The 20,882-nt window shown below is 40.1% G+C and overlaps 1 protein-coding gene across 4 annotated transcripts in view; it reads right to left on the bottom strand.

Moving 5' to 3' along the window:
- The window catches only part of MDN1 (midasin AAA ATPase 1), a 162,419-nt gene that overhangs the window by 37,035 nt on the left and 104,502 nt on the right, over nucleotides 1-20,882 (bottom strand). For all 4 annotated transcript variants that reach the window (XM_041757895.1, XM_041757899.1, XM_041757912.1 and 1 more), the window contains 21 exons: nucleotides 20,239-20,354; nucleotides 19,113-19,246; nucleotides 18,287-18,444; nucleotides 17,949-18,069; nucleotides 17,377-17,587; nucleotides 16,795-17,026; nucleotides 16,354-16,480; nucleotides 15,554-15,724; nucleotides 11,113-11,327; nucleotides 10,332-10,719; nucleotides 9,442-9,551; nucleotides 8,097-8,802; nucleotides 6,353-6,514; nucleotides 5,867-6,140; nucleotides 4,893-5,128; nucleotides 4,097-4,192; nucleotides 3,343-3,437; nucleotides 2,904-3,025; nucleotides 2,210-2,356; nucleotides 812-921; nucleotides 136-209 (listed from right to left, as the gene is read on the bottom strand). In XM_041757895.1, the coding sequence (XP_041613829.1) occupies nucleotides 136-209; nucleotides 812-921; nucleotides 2,210-2,356; nucleotides 2,904-3,025; nucleotides 3,343-3,437; nucleotides 4,097-4,192; nucleotides 4,893-5,128; nucleotides 5,867-6,140; nucleotides 6,353-6,514; nucleotides 8,097-8,802; nucleotides 9,442-9,551; nucleotides 10,332-10,719; nucleotides 11,113-11,327; nucleotides 15,554-15,724; nucleotides 16,354-16,480; nucleotides 16,795-17,026; nucleotides 17,377-17,587; nucleotides 17,949-18,069; nucleotides 18,287-18,444; nucleotides 19,113-19,246; nucleotides 20,239-20,354 (4,005 nt within the window). The remainder of the gene's footprint in view (nucleotides 1-135; nucleotides 210-811; nucleotides 922-2,209; nucleotides 2,357-2,903; nucleotides 3,026-3,342; nucleotides 3,438-4,096; nucleotides 4,193-4,892; nucleotides 5,129-5,866; nucleotides 6,141-6,352; nucleotides 6,515-8,096; nucleotides 8,803-9,441; nucleotides 9,552-10,331; nucleotides 10,720-11,112; nucleotides 11,328-15,553; nucleotides 15,725-16,353; nucleotides 16,481-16,794; nucleotides 17,027-17,376; nucleotides 17,588-17,948; nucleotides 18,070-18,286; nucleotides 18,445-19,112; nucleotides 19,247-20,238; nucleotides 20,355-20,882) is intronic.

Raw genomic sequence — 20,882 nt, 5'->3', positions numbered from 1 at the left:
CAGCATGGAGCCCAACGCAGGGCTTGGGCTCATGACCCTGAAATCAAGACCTGAGCTGAGATCAGGAGTTGGACATTTAACCAACTGGGATACCAAAGCACCCCGTCACCCTCCAATTTTTAAAAAATGAATTACCTGTGTGTCTTTTCCACAGATTGTTTAATGGACCAGAAGCTGACATCATTCCACTTGGATATTTTAACAAATTCCTGAAAGATAAATGAAGATCAAGGAATGGGTTATCAAGCTGGTGTTATTCTGTTCCTTTCTAAATCATCTGTTTGCCAAAGACCAGAGCCCACTCCATCCCAAATACCAGACTATGTACCAGTAAACAAGTCCAAAAAAGGAACCACCTATTTGTCACAAAGCAATGAAAAGAGTGCTGCCACAATCAACAGGTCACCTGATATGTGCTGTTTGTGCCACGGTTGGTTCCATAACCACAGAGTTCTCAAAAGACAGGGCCCTCCTTTCCCCAAGGCATCCTGATAGCACTCAACACTAAATAACACTCCTCTGAGGTGGATAATCAGCCTGGGCAAGAGCAGGTGAGGGAGCACTAAAAGAAGTATGTGGCAATCCTCTTGAGGAGCCTTTGACTCCACTAACCTCTCAAACCCCTGGACAGGTCAGTAATGGAGCCAACGCCACAAAATGTAAATCTTGCCATCCTACTTGGCAGTTGCAATGCTCTCTTCCACTCCCGAGAGCCCCCCGGCCTCACAGTTAAATAGATAAAAGAACAGAACCAAAAAGAATTTACTGATTTTATTCTCCCAAGAATGATCATGACAATTGCTAATCTTACTTTAAGTTCTTTCTCAAGGGGAGAACGAAGTTCCATAATTTTGGCTTGGACCCGGTCAAAGAATTGCTTGTAATAATGGTACAGATTCCACAGAACACTGCAAAGTGAATCTGGAAGAAATGAAAAGGAAACAAAAACACCACACACTTGCTGCATATGCTACTTGCCACACCTATGGGCTCCAACTTTCAGTGATGCTCCTTCCTCATTACTTTTAAGACCATGAGATTATAGCACAACATTCCACAGGTAGATTATTTAATAGCTCATTGGGGAGCCTGAGTCTAGCTGTTCCCAGAGAAGCAGGCACACTGTCAACACCAGCCCATTTTTAAATTTCAGCTTGTACTGAATTTTTTGCACTTTTGTTCTTAAAGATGGTGTAATCAGATGTTCCACTGAACACAATTTCAAACCCTTTCTTGGAATCTCAACATAAAGTAAGCAGAAACTGAGCCCATCTTAAAAGATGGTGAATTAAAAGGTTCACCCTGGCTGCTCATTCACATACAACCTATAGTCGTGGTTTTGTTTCATCCAAATAGGTGTGGTCAGGGACAGTAATTAACAGTGTTTTATGTGCAGTTACTTGACATGTAGCAGAGCTCTCACTAGATCAAAGAATCTAATTATGCCCTCGATCAAGCAAAAGCTTAGCAGGACATCTACACTGTCTAGACAGAAAGATCTGTAGCCTCAACACACTGGTTCCCAAGATCTGAATTTGGCAATTAATCTCTGGCAGAGTCCACTAGTCAGGGCTTCATCTATAACCAGTTTGTACTTTATAATGTTATTCTCTGTATCTAATGTGAATCACTTCAAAGTAAAAGATGACTAAAAGTATCTTATTTATCTTTAAAGATTTTATTTATTTATTCATGAGAGAGACAGAGAGATAGAGAGGCAAAGACACAGGCAAAGGGAGAAGCAGGCTCCATGCAGGGAGCTCGATGCAGAACTTGATCCTGGGTGTCCAGGATCAGGCCCTGGGCTGAAGGTGGCGCTAAACTGCTGAGCCACCCAGGCTTCCCCAAAAGGATCTTATTTAAAACCTGGTATGCAGAGATGCCATACCGTGGCTGGTATGCAGAGATGCCATACAGGTGGCTCAGTTAAGCATCTGACTCTTGGTTTCCGTCAGGTCATGATTTCATGGGTTGTGGGATAGAGCCACACATGAGGCCCCACACTCAGTGTGGAGTCTGCTTGAGATTCTCTCTCTGCCCCTCTTCCACTCATGCATGCTCTCACTCTCTCAAATAAATAAATAAAATCTTTGTGAATAAATAAATAAAACTTGGTATGCAACAAGATACCTATCTCATGGAGAATTCAAAGCCTAACCATGTAAATAGCGTAGTGTAAAAGAAACACACACACACACACCCTCCTTACCCTTTCCTTCAACTTGAGGCATCAACAAGACATGACAATGGAAAACCAGTAACATCTGAAGTCGTACGTGGAATTCTCCCAGTGAGGATCCTTCAATAAATGCTTGTAATGTGCTGACCAGCAACATCAGGGTCATCTGTTTGTCATCTTTAGAGATTCAAAGTGGAAAACACATGTACTTGCAACTATCATTCTGGATTTATAACATGCATCTAATCTACTATGGGACACACTGAAGGATGGCAGGCAAGTACAGACCACTTAATGTTTCAAAGCAAAACTTTGAAGCAAAGGACTAGAGATAAATTCCAAGCTGATATAAAAACAGCTGCAGGCAGGATATGTGATAAATGCAGTCACAGCAAATTATGAAACTGAATATAAGATGTTTTTTTAAGCATAAAATGAAATACTTTTAACTAAAGGACATCAACTAGTACCTAAGGAGAGAAATCTTCATTGTGACTTGTCTCTTGGATACAGAGAATAAGGAAACCTTATCTTACAACCAGCTCTCTACAATTTGAACAAAGTCACTTAAAACTCTCAGGAATACTATCAAGTCAAATGATGAATTCCATGTAAAAGCAGTGGTGCCAGGAAACAAGGCAAACAAGTAAATCCTACACTTTGCAGCACTCTCCAATTAGCCTGAAACTTTTAAATATGCAGGGAATTTATGGACAGGTGTTACCTTCCTGTTCCTCTGTTTGTTCCTGCATGTGCTTCTCAAGCATCTGATAGATAGAGAACCAGTGTTTAGTGGATTTCTCAGTATGGCGCTTCATAGTATTATCCAAACTCATAGACCAGCAGCTGAAATGTGAGAGAAGAGGTCAAAGAGACGTTTAAGGAAACCCATTTGAAAGATCTGAAACCACTGAAGCAGAAGCTAAACGTTCCCTAGTCTCTCCTCCTAAGGTGGAGGTGAAGAAGCCACCTAGTTTGCTGCCTTGGAAATGTATGCTGCTGTCTGGTCTCTACTGAGACCATTTTAATGCCCTGCTTTTAATTCTGTGATTAATAACCGAAAAGTACATTCTCAGTCTTACTACATAAACAAATTATCAAAAGACAAGTGTCTCTACAGCATTAGTTTGGGAGGGGAAGGGAAGTGACAGATTATCACTTACTTCAGTTCCAGTTTACGCCAACGAATGATCATCTGACTGACTAAATCGAGATGCTTCCTCAGAGAGACAGCTCGACTTGCATTCTCCTCCCAATCCTAATAAAAGCAAAGATAAAATTTACTATGGCCATTATTCAATTTCTTAATCATCTCCCACCCTCTGGAATATCTTAGACTTTTTTTGTCTTTGAGTAAAGACCACCAGACCCCTAAATAACTTTTATGGCAATTTACCAATAGCAATGAGTTTACATCTAGTGTATCAAGCTTCAAGTTGTTTCTGGTTACCTGACAGAACTCCAGAAGAGCCAAGTATAGGCAAACAGCAAAGGATTTGGGGAGCTGAGTCTGAATTCCTATTGTCAGACATGTGACTGCTCCAAAGTGCAGAGCCCTAGTTTGATAATCAGGGAAGCACCAGATACTTCAAGAGCTGTGAGAGGATGGAGGGGGACATGTCCAGGCACTCAGCTAGTTTGGAAGCCTACCTGGAAGCCCTGGCAGAGGGAGGTCCCGGTACCAATGGATATGGCATCCTATCCTTGAGAATAGGGGAGGCAAGTCCCTCACGTGCCCCACAAGGCAACTGTTTTACTTGTAATAATCTGACCCCATGCCAGAAAAACCAGGGAAGCTTATCCCTCTCTCCAAGCCAAAAGTATAACTTCTGTCCTCTAACAATAACTTTACTACAAGATAATCTTTTTTCAATTGACTACTAACTAAAATGAGAGAGGGAAAGAGAATTATCTTACCTGTGCCTTTGCGAGAAGGATCTCTAAGCCATTCAGGAACTTTGAGATGGGACTGGAAAGTGGGAAACTACGAATCCTATCCATTACAACCAGCAGCTGCATTAAAAGAAGAAAAAAGATCTAGGCATCTCTGTGGGTATATCAATCACCCAAAGTACTGAAGAGAGGCCTAATGAAATTTTTATGCAAGGTCCCTGCTTTGCACCTGCTACAGCCATGGAGGAAACTTCTAGGAATGTGGATCTAAGAGAAACACTTTATCTGTTGTATTACTCTAGAAAAAACATGGAGTTTGAGAAGATCATTACTTTTTAGATTTGTTTTTTTATTAATCCCTACAGCCAACATGGGGCTTGAACTCACGACCTAGAGATCAAGAGTCACAAGCTCTTCTGACTGACCAGCAGGTGCCCCCAGATAATCTCTCTTAACCACTCTCTGTTGTAAGAGTTATTAAAAAATTGGCTGAAGACTACAGAGTAAAGTCTCTGTTAAAACTGCTGATAGTGAAAAAGCCAGGCCTTTGCTAATATACATAGGTATCTGAATAAACAGAGCAATATAGCAGTATTTTAACATGTGGACAGCAAACCTGATCAACAAATAAAATTAGTGGAATTTGAAATATCATTTATACAATAGCTATACAAACTGGTATGTCCATCCTGCAGTGAGTAGTGTCCCACTGAAGTGGGGTTCTGTGAATCTTTGTTTATACACTGAAATGTATACATGAATGCCCTTAGAGACGGCAGAGATCATATCCTCAGTGCTCCCTTCCCACCAGCTGCCCTACCTGTTCGAGAGCTGGGTGTTCTGGCCAATCCTGCAGTAGCTGACTAACAGCCTCTGAGAAACACTGAAGCACAGGTTGACAATGCCTTGCTTCTGGGACATTGGGGTGCTGGTAGAAGTCATAGGGCCCATCAGGCTTCACTATTAGATCCGAGGTTGCCTCACCAAACAGAGTGTTATAGGAGAGGGTGCAAGCCAAAAGTTGGCTGCCCAAGAGTTGGTCATTCAGCTCAGCTCCTATGAAGTTAACATCATAGTAAAGTCAGCGAACTCAGTAGACTCAGTAGGTTGAGATACCAAGGTACAAAGATGACAAAAACGTGTTCAGAAATAATGAAGATATTTTAAAGCCATTCATGCCCGGAGCAACATAGGCCTAAAGGACTAGGAGGACCCTAGTATCACAGGAATGTCACCAAAATCTGCCAAGTGTTTGGGATACATAGAGGAACTCAGATATTGCCTACTGTTATCAAGAGATACAGAGTTTGGTTTGATTGATTCTATTTCCTGGTTTTTGTGGCTATCTTGGTAGGCAGAAATGAAATCTAAAGCCTCCTTTCTAATAGCCAAGGAATAACTCCCAAGGTCATACAGGGAACTGAACCAAACAATATTCTGTAAGATTAATTTCTGAGTCCCCAGGATGCTCCCAGGAACACATGTTTTGAAAACCACTGAAGCTATTAGAAGCAAATTAGAAATAATATTGAGGAACAAAACCACTCAAACTAAGTCTATATCCTTATTTTTTAAATCCCTTCACTCCAAAGTATTCAGAGGAGAAAAATCCACTATTGCAGAATTTTAAATCAAGTTTTTTGAAGTAGCCTGAGTCTCTTAAGCTAAGGAAACGACCTCAACAAGGAATTCAGTAAAAAAACAAGAAGGTAATGACTAACTGCTCCAGAAGTAGTAATCCTATTTATTCATTTGCATTCCCCAAAAGTATAACACAAAAGTAAACTGTCATACCCATCAGAGAGTAGAAGTGTGTCACAAGAGATGCCCCAGTTTGATAGCAGGACAGAAACAGGCCAAGGTAATGCTTTGTCTCATGTGGCGGTAGAGGCTGTTGGTACCAGAGGGACCGAGCGAAGTTGAGGCAAAGCTGCTGGTGAATCAACATCACAGCCTGCATTGAGCTCTGGGAGAAGAGGGCAGGGTCTGTGGCTGCTCCCTCTTCTTGCACATCTGAAGTTCCCTTCTTCTCGTCCAGTGTTGGTTCTACTAGAATATCTGCAAAATCCTGTCAATAACATTAGAGCAAATGAACTTCTAAAAATTAAATCGTTTTAACAAAAAAGGAAAGGGCAAAGATGGAGTGTGAACAATCAAGAAAACGAAGTAATGACTTACATAAAGATATGGTAAAAAGATAGATAATCAAACCATTCAAAGGTAACACAGGTGGTATCAAGGGAAATTGTTCCAAAACAAACCCTGTTACCACCACCCAACCTTTTCATGAAGTGGGAACTGCTTTCTGAACTCCCGTTCTTCCTCCTCCTCCTCGCTCAGGGCTGTCCTGGAGTTTCTGCTCCTATATCTGTATAGGCTGCTCTCCTGCTCGGCCTTCTCTTGGGCTATGCGTTCCTGTTCATCCCACTCATTGATAATTTCCTGAAAAGTCACACATTTGAAAGGAAACTTCTTTGCCTTTGCTGAGGTGCTTAAATAAACAAAGCAGAACTTGCTATCTCTTAGTTTCTCATGATAACAGTACCATGGTTCAAAACAAGTAAATGCCAACATCCAAAAAACTCCAGGTAATAGCAAATAAACTCTGTTTTTAAACTTATCTGCAGCAACCCATTTTCTAAATTCCCCCTTGCTATAGTGCTACATTTTCACAGTGTAAAAACATGCAACAATAGGGCTAATGCCACTGGAACTTCCTGTCAGAAGTTAATGGAGTTCTGTACTAAGGATAAGCTCTGGGTAGGAAATGTGGGGGTTGTGATTCAGACTGGACTTGGCTAACAACTCAAGCAGCTGGACCAGGAGTTCAGGAAACAGAAATGTGGGCCAGGGGCAGGGTGGTTACAGGGCATCAATCAGGCAAAACTGGGCTATGCCTTACCACTTTTTAAATCTCCAGTAACTCTAAGATTTTTAAGTTCCAAAGTTTGGCAAAAACTATAAATTAAGAAAACACTCCGTACTGATGAGAATCGAGGAGATGAGCATCTACCTTTCAGAATGATAGTTTGTACTAAAAACCTAAAGCGGTTAATCTTCATCCCGGCAATTCTGCTTTCTAAAATTTGTTCCCAAAGACCTAGGTATAAGACTATTTATGGTGGTGGCGATGTTTTCTAAGACAGGAAAAATACCACATAAAAATATAAATGCTCAATGATAAATTAGTTAAGCGTCTTAGAGCATATCTATATAATAGAAAACTAGACAGCTAGTCAATAGGATGTAGGTGAAAAATACCGTAATTATGGAGGAAAATAATCACTTAGTGCTGTCAGGTTTTTTAAAGCAAAGTATAAAACAGAATGGACTTTAGCAGTGGTTTGTAGAACTCTAGCAACTTAAGGACCAGCTTCAGAAGCCACAGAGAGGACAGAATTGTCCTCAATTAAAGTATGTCTTTTATCTATTACATACTGGGAAACTATTCTAAGACTTTTATTTTTAAAAGAGTTCTACTACTAAAAAACAGAAATTTATAAACCACTGGGATGAATGACTTAAATTTATAATGTCACAGACATACAGGTCCAGATACATCTACAAACAAACAAGGCTAGAATGGGATGCACCAGAACGTTAAGTTTATATAGCTTAATTTAAGTGGTAAAAAATCTAGTAATTTTTATTTATATTTATTCTTTTAATTGTATAAATTGAGAACAAATTGTTTTCGTTGATAAAAAAACAGAAGTTACTTTCTTAATAAAAGCTGTTACTATCACATGGCCAAAACCACCATAAATAAAGTCTAAAACAAAAAACAGACCAGGGGAAAATATATATAGTGTGTGTCAGAGACAAAGAATTAATATCACTAATTTTTTCTAATCTCTTAATAATTCAGGGACAAAGACCCCCAAAACGGAAAACTGAATAGGAGTAAGAAACGAAGACACTAGATCCCACTGCCTAACCACATGGTCTCCATCCACATTGCTAATGTCCTGCAGATACCCTGCTTGTGCTGCCAGCGCCCTTCAGGAGGAAGTCGTGGGCTTACCTGGCACACGTGCCTGAAAAGCTGCAGAGCCCTCTGGTCCAGCTCTCCCTTGCACAACACATGGGAGCGCAGGTAAAGAAGTGCATTCATCAGCAGCTGCTCTCGCGTTGGGCAAGGTCTCTGGCCCTTGCCTTCTAGTTCCTTTCCTCCTGAGCGCTTGAGGATCAATTTTCCAAGGCCTCGAAGAACCTCTTCTGACTTCACTGAGCATAAAGTATCTGCATGAGCATAGTAAGTGGGGAAGGCAGGGCCCACCGATGGAAAAGCCAACAAGGATGTGGCCAGGCTACCCAGCCTGTCTGCACAGACTACACTGCCATGGAATGAAGCACAGACTTCAGATGCCACCAGCCTCATCCCATGCTGCAACTGCAAGATGGATGCCTGCAGTGGGGTCACAGAGTCTGGATACAGGGCATACTCCTCGGCCAGCCGCTTCCTGAACTGGTGGTGGGATTGCTGCCAGGAGGCTTCCTCTTTCAGAAGATTCTGGACCACCTGGGCAGACCGAGGTCCATCCATGTGGAGGGCCTGCAGGAGCCGTGTGAGCAGATCCTGAACAGCAGAGGCCTTGGCAATGCTGGTGACATAGTGGTGGATCTCCTGCACCAGTGACTCATAGGCAGGCACCTGGGGTCTGAAGGCCTGCTTCTTTGACAGGCTGCAGATTAAATTCTCCAGATGATCAATTCTTTGGCGAAGTAGTCTAAAGGCAAATTAACACAATATACAAATTCAGTCAGGAGAAAAACAGCAAATCTAGACTGAGCCCTTAGCTAGGAAAACAAAATAAAGACATAGCAGCCCCTAAGGAATAACATGAGGAAAATATTGACTATTATAATGTAAATGAATAATACAAAGAGATCATTCATCACATGCCACACATGGTGCTAAACAACGGAGATGCATATTTCATCAGTCTAATCGCAATTCATCAAAGTAAATGCTATTATTCTCCCCTTACAGACATGGACTCCAAGGCTGAGAGGCAATTAAGTGATCTATTCAAAGTCTAAAGGCAGGGGCAGGACTAAACACAGACCTGCTACACTATATAATGTTTACCAAGACAACAAACCCACAGAGTGCACATCACCAGACCCAATTTCTGTCATGTTGAAAAAAGTTCTGGTTTCAATGCTCCTGACCCCATGTGAATCCTGCCCCTCATTTCAGAATATTAATTTTTCCTGACTATAACCATGGCTTTAGGGTCTAATTGCTAATGTAGTTCAGAGTATGTATTATCACCTCCAACTGCAATTACATTGCAAAGGCCAACCTCAAAATGTCTTTAAAAAAAAAAGTCAATAAACCCCCAACACAATCACTCCGCTGTTACCTGATGTGAGGATGAGAGTAACGGATAATGACTTCATCTTCCAAGTCTGTTCCAGTCAGTAGCTGGGACGAGAGCTTTCGGGTCTTCCACTCACACTGCAACTGGTGTAACTAACAGAAAGGAAGAAGCAGGTCTGTTGTGCCCAGCTGTGACCCTGTCCAAGAGGACAATGCCCCAGGGAAAGGTAGAGAAACTGGATAGAAGGAATCTGGGCTCTTGAATGACTCAAGAGCAGGGGTTTCTGCTCCATTAACCTGGACCACTCACCTTAGAGCTATTAGGAAAAGAAACTACCTTATTTACACTGCTGAACTTCTAAGGACTCTGCTATAGCAGCTTAGTCTTTACCAACTCATATACTAGTTCCACATTTTGAAGAAGGAAAATTCTATCACTATCTTTATATATTCAGCTCCTGAGTTTGGTCAGAAGTTCAAATATCAAGGGATACCACATAATCTAAATCTACTTGATCCTTGAGTTTTAGATAACAAACCAAAAGTTCAAAAGCTGAGGAATACCATACCGCATCTGAAGAAGTTATCCAAGTCCAAATATTCGACTTAGTTCAGATAGAGGGAGTACGGATAGGAGAGATACCACTAGTTCTCTGGCAATGCCTCAGATATTCAACTGTCGTGACCTCTGCCTACTGTAGTCTACTGGCAAATACATCAGAAGCTTAGGAAGGACCCCTCCAAATACCTAAGCTTACTCAGAGGAATTCTCAAAGAGGAAAATGCAGTCATTAGAACACACTCCTGGGATATCACAGGGCAGCCTATGCAAAATCATCTCTCTGGTGCTCTAAGCATTCAAAAGGCAATAAAAGGAGTAATATACTAAGTCAGGGATGGAGCCCCATGCTCCAAATTCTCACCCCTCCGTACCTCTTCCTTAGCATACTTGAGCTTGTATTCCCTCTTCACTGCAGGGTCAAAGCGTGCCTGTGGAAGCCATGTCTGAATCTGGAGCAAGCCAAGGCTCACCCAGAGGCTCCCACGACGGGCTGGCTCAGAGAGGTCCTGTTTAATATCCCCTTCCCCAAACAAGTGGCGCAAGGAAGTAAGCAAGAGGCATAGCAACTCTTTGGGCAGAGGCTCCTGTCCAGCCATGTCTCCAAGAGTCTGGCCCACATGCTGGAAGGCTTGTCTGTCCCCGAGCAGCAGCTGTTCGCAGTTCTGCATATACTCCTGCCGCTGGGGTTCAGGGAGCAGCTCTGTCAAACCCACCAGGTGCCGACACAGCACAAGCCTCTGGAGCTGGGAATCCGTGCGTCTGTAGAGATAAGGAAGCACTTAAGGGCTTGCATTACATCAAACAGCACTCTTTTCTCACAACTATCATTCTTTCAGAAAATGACAAGGTAGATTGCATTACTGCCCTAATTCACCACTTAGAGGTGAATTTCTCTGCTCAAGTAACCTTACATGCTTTTCTAAGCTCCGCTCTATCACAATAAGCTTAAAACCGACAGAGGCACTAGCCAACTCCTAATAACTTGTCATGGGCTAAAAACCTGCTGATCCAATCAGAAAATATACTTGTCTTCAGCCATCAAAACTAGCCACTACAGAAACAAGTTATGACTGAGTTCTCTGCTACATGCTCTATAAAAAAGACAGAACTTTACAGTCTACCTGGGAGCAGGGCAGAGAAGGGCAAGAATACCTGAATTCTGTGACTGAAGGCACAGCCATGTTGGTCCAAAGCGCCAGGCTGATGTCCTGGAGCTGCTGGGCTCTTTCAACCCATTCTCCCAGGATGACATGTGAGGAGGACAGGATAGGGAGGCCACTCACATCCCAAGGACTTGCTCTGCAGCTGCTGGTCAAGACTTCAAAACAGCACTTGGAGAATATGGCTCTACTGAGACTGCTGGGGCCCTGATGGACAGAGAGGAGTCATGTATCTTTTAGAAATTAAAAGGATTTGGGATCCCTGGGTGGCTCAGCGGTTTAGCCCCGCCTTCGGCCCAGGGCATGATCCCAGAGACCCGGGATCAGGATCGAGTCCCACGACAGGCTCCCTGTATGGAGCCTGCTTCTCCCTCTGCCTGTGTCACTGCCTCTTTCTCTCTGTCTCTCATGAATAAATAAATAAATAAAATCTTAAAAAAAAAAAAAAAAGAAATTAAAAGGATTTTAACAAGCAGCACTGAGCACTTCAGAGGAAGAAAGGGAGTAAAAAAAAAGGAGGTTCAAGTTGCTAGAACCAGGTAAACATCAACCAGAGTGCAGAATGGTGTCAGGTGTTAGGCTTTTTTTTTTTTTTTTTTAAGGTGTTAGGCTTTAAAGAAACAGACTCCATTCTCAAAGAATGAGGAACAACTGGTGCTTTACTAATGCAAGAAAATCCCTCCAACCTGGGCATCAAGAAGACCATTCTTGCAGTAGAGCTAGAAGATAAATGTTAAGAGCCAGGGACAAAGTTTGTCAAACCTGTGCTCCTTGGACTGTTCATCTGGGACACAGTAATAGCTCTCTACAGCAAAGGATTAAGTGGTTAAATACATACGATGGGAAACACTGTATATACTCTGTAACTCTCGGGAATTCACAAGATTTCTCACTGAAGGCTTTCAGAAATATTCTACAATAAGGAAATCAATTTTGAAGGATGCCTGGCTGGGCCTAGTCAGAAGAATATGCCATTCTTGATTTCAGGGTCATGAATTGGAGCCCCATGAAGGGTACAGAGGTAATGAAAAAAATTTTTTTAATTAATTTAAAAGATAATTTTGATAGAGCAAGAGAACAGAAGAGTCCCAAACCAATCCATGAACATCTGTGGGAATAAGGTATGATAAAGGTGGCATTTCAAATGAGTGGAAAGGATAAATTAATCAAATGTGGTGTTATTATACTGCTTTTAGATATACTGTTTGTGTAAAATATTTAGATACCTACCTCACAAAATAAGATATCCAGATACAACTAATGATTTAAATATAAAACAAAAATATACAAAAAATGTTAGGCAAATGGTTTTCACCTCTAGGGAAAGGGAAGGAAGACTATTTTTATTTTTTAAAGATTTTATTTATTTATTCACGAGAGGCACAGAGAGAGAGAGGCAGAGACACAGGCAGAGGGAGAAGCAGGCCCCATGCAGGGAGCCTGATGCAGGTCTTGATCCTAGGTCTCCAGGATCACGCCCCATGCCGAAGGTGGCACTCTTCTGAGTGAGACACCCGGGCTGCCCCAGAAGACATTTTTTTAAAAGCATGACATCAAAGCCAGAAAATAGAAAGGGGCTAGAATATTTGAAAAGAAAACATTATAAAACCTGAGAGAGATGGGATGCCTGGGTGGCTCAGCAGTTGAGTGCCTGCCTTCGGCCCAGGGCGTGATCCTGGAGTCCCAGGATCGAGTCCCACATCGTGCTCCCTGCATGGAGCCTACTTCTCTTCTCCATCTGCCTGTGTGTCTCTCTCTTTCTCTCCCCGTGTCTCTCGTGAATAAATAAATAAATAAATAAATAAATAAATAACATCTTTAAAAAAAAAAACCTGAGAGACAAGAGAACACTAGAAATATATTTCTAACCATATGGTGGGTAAAGGTTTAATATCTATAATTTTTATAAAGAGATCTTCAATATGAAAATGATGATGACTTCATTTTTTAACAAAATGAGCAGTAAACATGACTGAAAAATACATGAAGGAAATATACATACATATAAAGATGTTTAATCTAAAAAAATAATCATGAGAACAAATTCAAACAAGATTTTTTAAACTGATTAGCAATAATTTAAAATGCTGGTAACACCTAGTGTGTCAAAAATGTAAATAAATAGATTACATAATAAGTGAAATTGTGCTCTAGTCCTAAGTCTTCCTGTGATTATCCTGGGCTTTGTGACCTCCTCCTTTACCAGCTCCTAGCATGTTTGAAAAAGTAAAAAATACACCCTGTTGATAGCAGCATTATCAATAATAGACAAATTATGGAAACAGCCCAAATGTCCATCAACTGGTAAATGGATAAAATTTACACACTGGAATATTACTTAGCCATAAAAAAAAAAAATGCAATATTGCCATTTGCAACGACATGGACAGAGCCAGAGAATACTTTGCTAAGTGAAATAAGTTAGTCAGAGAAAGACAAGTATCATATGGTTTCACTCATATGTGTAATTTAAGAAACAAAACAAATGATGATGGGGGGAGAGCGGGGAGAGGCAAACAAAGAAACAGACTCTTAACATAGGAAACAAAATGACAGTTATTACAGGGGAAGGGGCCTGGAGATGGGTGTTAAGGAGGGCACTTGTGATGAGTACCAGGTAACTAAATTCTACACCTGAAATTAGTGTTACTCTGTATGTTAACTGGAACTTAAATAAAAACTAGGTGGGGAGGTGTATGTGTGTGTGTGTGTGTGAAAAACAAAAACCACTGCTAAAAACCACCTGCCCAGACATTCTGAGAATAGCCATAAATTTCTTTAACTGTACAGACATTCTAACCAAGGAATAAATTCTAGTTTTTATTATAGGAAAGGGAGAAATAAAGGCAAAAAACCTCTACATTTATGAATAAGTGATTAAATAAATTCCAGCACATTAGAACAATGGCATACCTTACAAAGTATAAGCTGGAATGACATGTTTCCATGACATACGAACAAAGAAAGCGATCTTATTTTTATGTATATTTAATACAAAATATATGTAAATAAGATACAGAGCAAATAATACTTATTGCTACAGAATTCTATATATAGATGTAAAGTTGATCCTCGATCAACACAGGGGTTAGGAATGCCAATCCCTCACCCCCACCCCACCACATACATAAAAGAAAAACCCATGTATTTAATGGTTAACTACCCAAAACCCTAACTATGTACAATACTGTAGAAAAAGACACACAGGCCTTCTGATCTCCAACCAAAGTTGGCAAAGTTGGACCCTAGAGTGCTATCTGCTACTTGCTACTATACCCAAGAATGCAGAATCTCCTTCCACATAGAGTCCAGAGAAAGGCAAAGAACCAGGGAAGGCAGAGCACCTTTACTCACCTTTTCTGGCCACTTGCTCCACCTGGCCCCTATTCCAAGTTCTAATACCGTTCCTGCTTACAGAAAATGGTGGCAAGCAGTGAGCCAGCTGCCACCATCCCCTGTGGTATTAATTTCCTGCCTCAGACTTTCAGTACCATGGATAACAACTCCTCCCCGCAGTCCCCTCCGTCACCAAGAATCCTGTTTAGTGCTCATCCTACCCCCTGGTTCTCCTAGACTTCTTACTTCAGGGAGGAGGCAGGTTATCATTCTGTCGTCCTTGGCCAACTCTGGCCAGTGATAGGTCCTACCACTGTAGTGAGAATTCACCCCCCAAGCCCGTCAGTTCCTTTGTACCTCTTTCACCATTCAATACCTCAATAACCAAGTCTTGCACAGGTAGTAGGATAAGGAGTGCCAGAATAAGATGATGGCCCTTTTGTTCCAGCCTTCCCTGTATCTTCCCTCTAACTTCCCTTTGCTTCTAGGCATTTGGCAACTTCTACCTTACTTTTCAGTCACAAATAAAATACATATTTATTGGAAAACATCCATGTGTAAGTGACCCCGTTCAATTCAAACCTTGTGTTGTTCAAGGGTCAACTGTATATACACACACATATACACACATATATTTGTATAAATGTGACTAGAAAAGATATTTTATTTAGAGAATAAAGTGAAGACTATTATTTTAGAGAGAACATGAGCAGGGGGGAGCTTAGAGGGGGAGAGGGGAGAAGAATCCCCAAGCAGACTCTGAGCTAAGCGTAGGGCCCAATGCAGGGCTCAATCTCATGACCCTGAGATTATGACCTGAGCTGAAAACAAGAGTCAGATGCTCAAACAACTGAACCATTGAAGCACTCAGGTACCCTGAGTGAAGACATTTAACTTTATTTACTTTAATTCAGAATTTTTGAAATAATTTAAGATAGAGTATCTTTTTTGAAGGTTTATTTATTAACATCCTGCAAAAAATAAAGTATTAGAGAATTACTTATTTAGGTGTTCCTCTGTCCTTGGAATAAATATTTATTGCTAGATCAAAAAAATTTTCCACCATCAAACATCTTCATGATTTTATGCCAACAAACCTTCAATGTGGAGTCCAGAAGGGACCTAGGCATCTCCCTCTGCTGTATATCAGGCAGAGGGCTCCACGTTAGCCAGTACTCTGGATTTGTAGTCACAGTACTGCTCCAAAAAGACCCAAACATGGAATTAAATAAGTCAGACCACAACGAAGTAATTTCTTCGGTAGACACCTAGAGATAAATAGGTAAGAGGATATCTGAGAAAAATTCCATAAACCGAGTTATGAGGTTTCTGTCTTATAACTCATCTAAAATTAACATGGGTCTAAAGGTGTTAATTCTAATGTCCCTGATTTTCTGCCACCCTGGTCATCTTGGTTAAGCCACTTATCTTATTAATGATAATTTTATAAAACTGAGATCTTTTATGAGGTACAGGAGGAAATATAAGTGAATCACATGAATATAATATCAGCAAAACAGATAAATGAATAGAGCATCATAAAAAAATTAAGGTTGTACTAATGAAGTTATATTAACTGTAGTTTACCACTACTCACATTCAATTCTTGGGGGAAAGATTAAAAACACTCACCCACTATGTTTTTGCACAAACAATAAAAATAAGAAATATTTTAGCCTCATTTAACTGGAAACCAAATAGAATGATTCTAGGAAGAGCTGGGAAATACACAGATAATTACTGCAAAAAAACACTCAAAATTCTCCCCCTCTGAAAGTTAATTCAAGTAAGATTGGAGTTTTGGACATAAATAAACCATTCTGCAACCAGTCTGTCACAATAAGTCTAACTGGGTCATACTATAGAGGTTTATTTCCCTTTTGATTTTGGTTTTTACCTTCTGATGGTGCAGTAAGGACCAAAGGTCTCGAAGCTCTTGCGGAGCAACTGGTGTGTGCTTAAGACAAAATGTGATGTGATGACTTATCTCCTCATCTATCTGGGGTTGCTGATTTTTGCTGGATCTGTTCCACAAATAAAGAGGAAGAAAGGATGGGCTGTCAGGAATCAATAAAGTGCTAAAAATCTATTATGTATGGGAAGATGGAACATACAGAACTTATAGTGCATCTATTAAAAAAAAAGATAAGCAATTCTATTGGAATAATACCCAGTAACTTGTAGAGGTGGAATCAAAATAGGCAAAGAATCAGTGGCAACTGACTTCTCTTGTTGTCTTTCAGTAACTAGTCCCCTTTAAGTCTGTACTTTGTTTCACATTAGGATACAGAGAATAATCAAACAAGAAAAAAAAGTCCCCCAGAGGAAAATGGCTTACCTTCTTAGACAGGCCTGTGTCATAAAATTAGCTACCACTTTGTACTGCCAAAGCATAGCCAGGTACTCCATTGCAGGCCACAACTGAACACTCCTGGTAAGCTGGATTAAGGAGGTAAAGTCTGGTTGGAACACGGAGGAAGCTTCATTGTGCTTTTTCTCCAGAAAACCAAATGAAATTCCTTTGGCTTTTAGTTCTAAACAATGAGCATTCACAAGATTCTTCAACTCATCTGGACAAAAAGACACATGCAACATTATAGCATAGTGATAAACAGAACAGGCTTAGATTCCCAACTAATCATGTGACTGTGAGCTTAAACTGAGCTTGAGTTTTGTACTTGTAAAATGATGTTATTAATACCTGCACAATTCTGATGAGAGAATTACATAATATATGTAAAGTTCATCTCTATGCCTGGCACTTATTTAATTGTAGTTATAGCATACAAAAAGAGGAAAGAAAAAAGAAAGTGAAACAGAGTAAAAGAAAATCTAAGGGAAAAACTTAAAACGTATTGGCTACTGGGCAAGAGATACTCCTGGAACACCTGTCAGTAGGTTAAACTCCAGAGTATATTACCTGGATTGGCATCTTCCAGAATATTAGCTCTGAGGACCAATCCCCAGGCCTGCAAGAGACGTTTTTTAAAAGTCCATTCAGAAGCAACCACTTGGAGACGATTAATGTCTTCCCACCATCCACTTTCCCCAAGGGCAGGCATCCGCTCCCTTATGGCAAGCGCTTTGTTAAGGATTTTCAACTGAGAAAAACATTCCACCACCAGCTTGTTCTGAAACAACAAAACCCAGGAGAACCTACTTATAGAGGAGAAATGAGATTCTTTTGAGCAGTCTGTTCACATCTAAGAAAACATTTTAAATATTTCCACAGTGCTTCTAGAAAACATACAGTTTGTTTACCCCTGCTGCTCTCAGATTTTACAGTAATAAAGTTAAAACACCACCCAGACTAATACTGTCAACAATAAGCAAGATGTTAACACTTAACAAATCAGTTAATCGTATTCAGTGAACACTTAGAAGTTAAACATTTAGGCAAGGATAAGTCTAGTTGAATGGTAGGCCTCATGCTCCAGGCGAACTTCAGAAGAGGTCAGATCTTTGTGTTTACTACATGTTTCTTAATTATACCTTAAAAGGAAATGGTCGTCCCAGGAACTTCTGCAACTTCTTTATACCAGTGAAGCCACCAGTCGGGCTCCCCAAGCAATTCTGAATATGTTCTGAGACCGTCTGAACCTCTTTGTAGTATCTTTAAAGGGGAAAAGAGCAGAGGGAAGTAAGGAAAGGGGGAAATGCTGGATAGTAGAGACATAGTAGAGATATCATTTACATTTGATTTACATTCACCAATAGGCCAACGGAATAAACCAAAGTAAAGCAAGAAGAAAAGTTTCAACTCCAAACCCTTTTCTCTTTATTATCATAGATGTACATACTGACATCATTACTCTAAGTATGACTCTTACTTGTCTTCATGGTTCATTAGGAGGTGGGGGATTTGACGGACCAAATGTTTTAAAACCCAGTGCCAGTGCAGGGCAAGCAGGGCCAAGCCCGGGGTATCCACTTTTACTGTGTCAGCCACAGTCCAAAACCGGTCCCGCCACCGCACAGAATCCAAGATCTAAAAACAAAGTAAACCAAATTACAAACATTTCTCAGTAAAAGACACAAGAAACATATTTCAATTGATGATGACTAAGAAGGCTTAAGTGGATTAAAAAATAAATTAAAATTCCACTGTTCTTCAAGAGGTGAATGGATTGTAGTACATACATTTGATGGAATATTACTTGGCAATAAAAAAAGGAATGAACTGATACGAAACAATCTGGATGCATCTCAAAATAACTGTTTTGAGTGTAAGAAGCCAGACAGAAAAGTATAATGCATGACTCCATTTATATAAAATTCTAGAAAACACAACTGATCTATAGGAACCAAAAGCACATTAATGGATGTTCGGGTGGGGGGAAGGGAGAGAAAGGGAATACAAAAGAACATGAAGGAAGGCTTGAGGTTATTAGGTATGTTCACTATTATGGAATGGCTTCATAGACATATACATGTCAAAACATAAAATTCTACACTTCAAATATATGCTACTTATTATGCTAGTTATATACCCATAAAGTTCTAGAATATGTATATATATATATTTAAAACTGTTAAGAAATATTAAATTTCTCAAGTAATATTGGGCATATAATAACACTGTAGTTCATTTCACCCCTAAGAATCTGAAATATTTCTCTTAGCACAAAAATAAAAACATGAAGTACATTTCCTCACCTTAATGACAATGGCATCAGACACAACCCCCTGAGAGGACTGTACCCAGAGCAGGATTAGTGCATCACAAAGTTCAAAAAAAGCAGCAAGGTTGACCACAATTTCATGGGGCAGGCTGTGATAGCTCTCTGGATCTTAGAATTGACATAAATAAGAACATCCGATCAGATTTAAATTAATCCCTGGATATTATCAAAATCAACTGTAACATGCAACTTAACTGCATCTTTAGTACAAAGGTCAATTTTGAAAGGTCAAAATTGAAAGTAAATTCTTAGCCTACTATATTAAACTTAGCAAATCAGGTATGCATATCTATAGAAGTTCTTAATGTCTTAATGAAAAATGAAAATTTTAATTTTTTTTAAATTTTTTATTTATTTTATGATAGTCACACAGAGAGAGAGAGAGGCAGAGATACAGGCAGAGGGAGAAGCAGGCTCCATGCACCGGGAGCCTGACGTGGGATTCGATCCCGGGTCTCCAGGATCGCGCCCTGGGCCAAAGGCAGGCGCCAAACCGCTGCGCCACCCAGGGATCCCGAAAAATGAAAATTTTAGAGCAATAATGCAGATTTTATAGAAGTACTTGTTTAAATACAAAACAAATCGAAATGTATGTATGTTTGAAAGAATAGACAGCACAGAGGAGAAGATACAAATGAATGTACTATTAACAATGACTCCTTCAAAGACAGACTTCTATTTTTATGCTTCAATATAGTCCAAATTTTCTCTGACGATCACAGATATATTTTCAATTTAAAAAATAAAGGAAGAATGAAGAAAGAACCTATAGCCAAATAGTTAGGAGCATGAACATTTTGAGCCAACAGATCTAGATTTCAAATTCTAGCTCTATTACTTGCTAGAGATATGACCATGAGCATCTCTATACATCCTTCTCCTCTTTCACAGCATAGGACCTACACCATGCAAGGTTGCTATAAAAAGTTAAGTGAAATCAAGAACATGTAACAAAGCAGTTGGTCATTATTACTGAATAAATTAGGCCACCAAATCAAAAAGAATCAGAAAACGGCAGCAGCTGCTGAAGGTCTCTTACCTTTAGAGACATTCTGTGATCAGATGCATAACTCAAGAATACAAAAGGTTAAACTTCTTACCTTTATGGAATTCAAAGGACATTCTCAAAACACTATTTCTTAGCTTTTTGCCACCAATGGAAACCAAATTTGCTTCAGTAAAAATCCGTTTTTCCCGGTCAAGATATAGGATTGTCCTGAAATGAGATCAATAATATAACAAATATTATCAGTTATTGGTGTATACTACTTGGCAATCACATCCTCTAACTGCTAAAATCTTGAGAACGCTTGGAACATCAATCTCCTTCAACCTGTCATTCACTTCCAACCCCTGCAAATTCTGGATTGAAGAGATAGAGGTGAAAAGTGATGATGACTGAGTTGGGGGTAGGGGTGAAAATGGGGAGGACAGATGGCTGGGAAAACCTGCATTTAGGTAAACTGCCAGGCTTTACTGTGACCTGACAAACGGCACTATCAACTCTTAAGAGTGGCCAAAATAAAATTAATCTCCAGTGTTAGAAGTTATCTGGGGAGGCAGAATGGGGAAGCTACTAGGAGGGGGAGACAAGAGGGCCTTTGAAGTGCTACTTCATACCACATGCATGAGTTCATTTTGTGAAAATCCATCGAAACCAAATATACTCATTATTAAGTGTACTTTTCTATAATGTACATTATACCTCAATTACAAAATTAGTTTTAAAAATGTATTACATTGC

The sequence above is a fragment of the Vulpes lagopus genome, chromosome 1, assembly GCF_018345385.1.
Source record: "Vulpes lagopus strain Blue_001 chromosome 1, ASM1834538v1, whole genome shotgun sequence".
In the NCBI taxonomy this organism is placed as follows: Eukaryota; Metazoa; Chordata; class Mammalia; order Carnivora; family Canidae; genus Vulpes; species Vulpes lagopus.
This window is presented reverse-complemented; position numbering and strand designations above follow the sequence as displayed.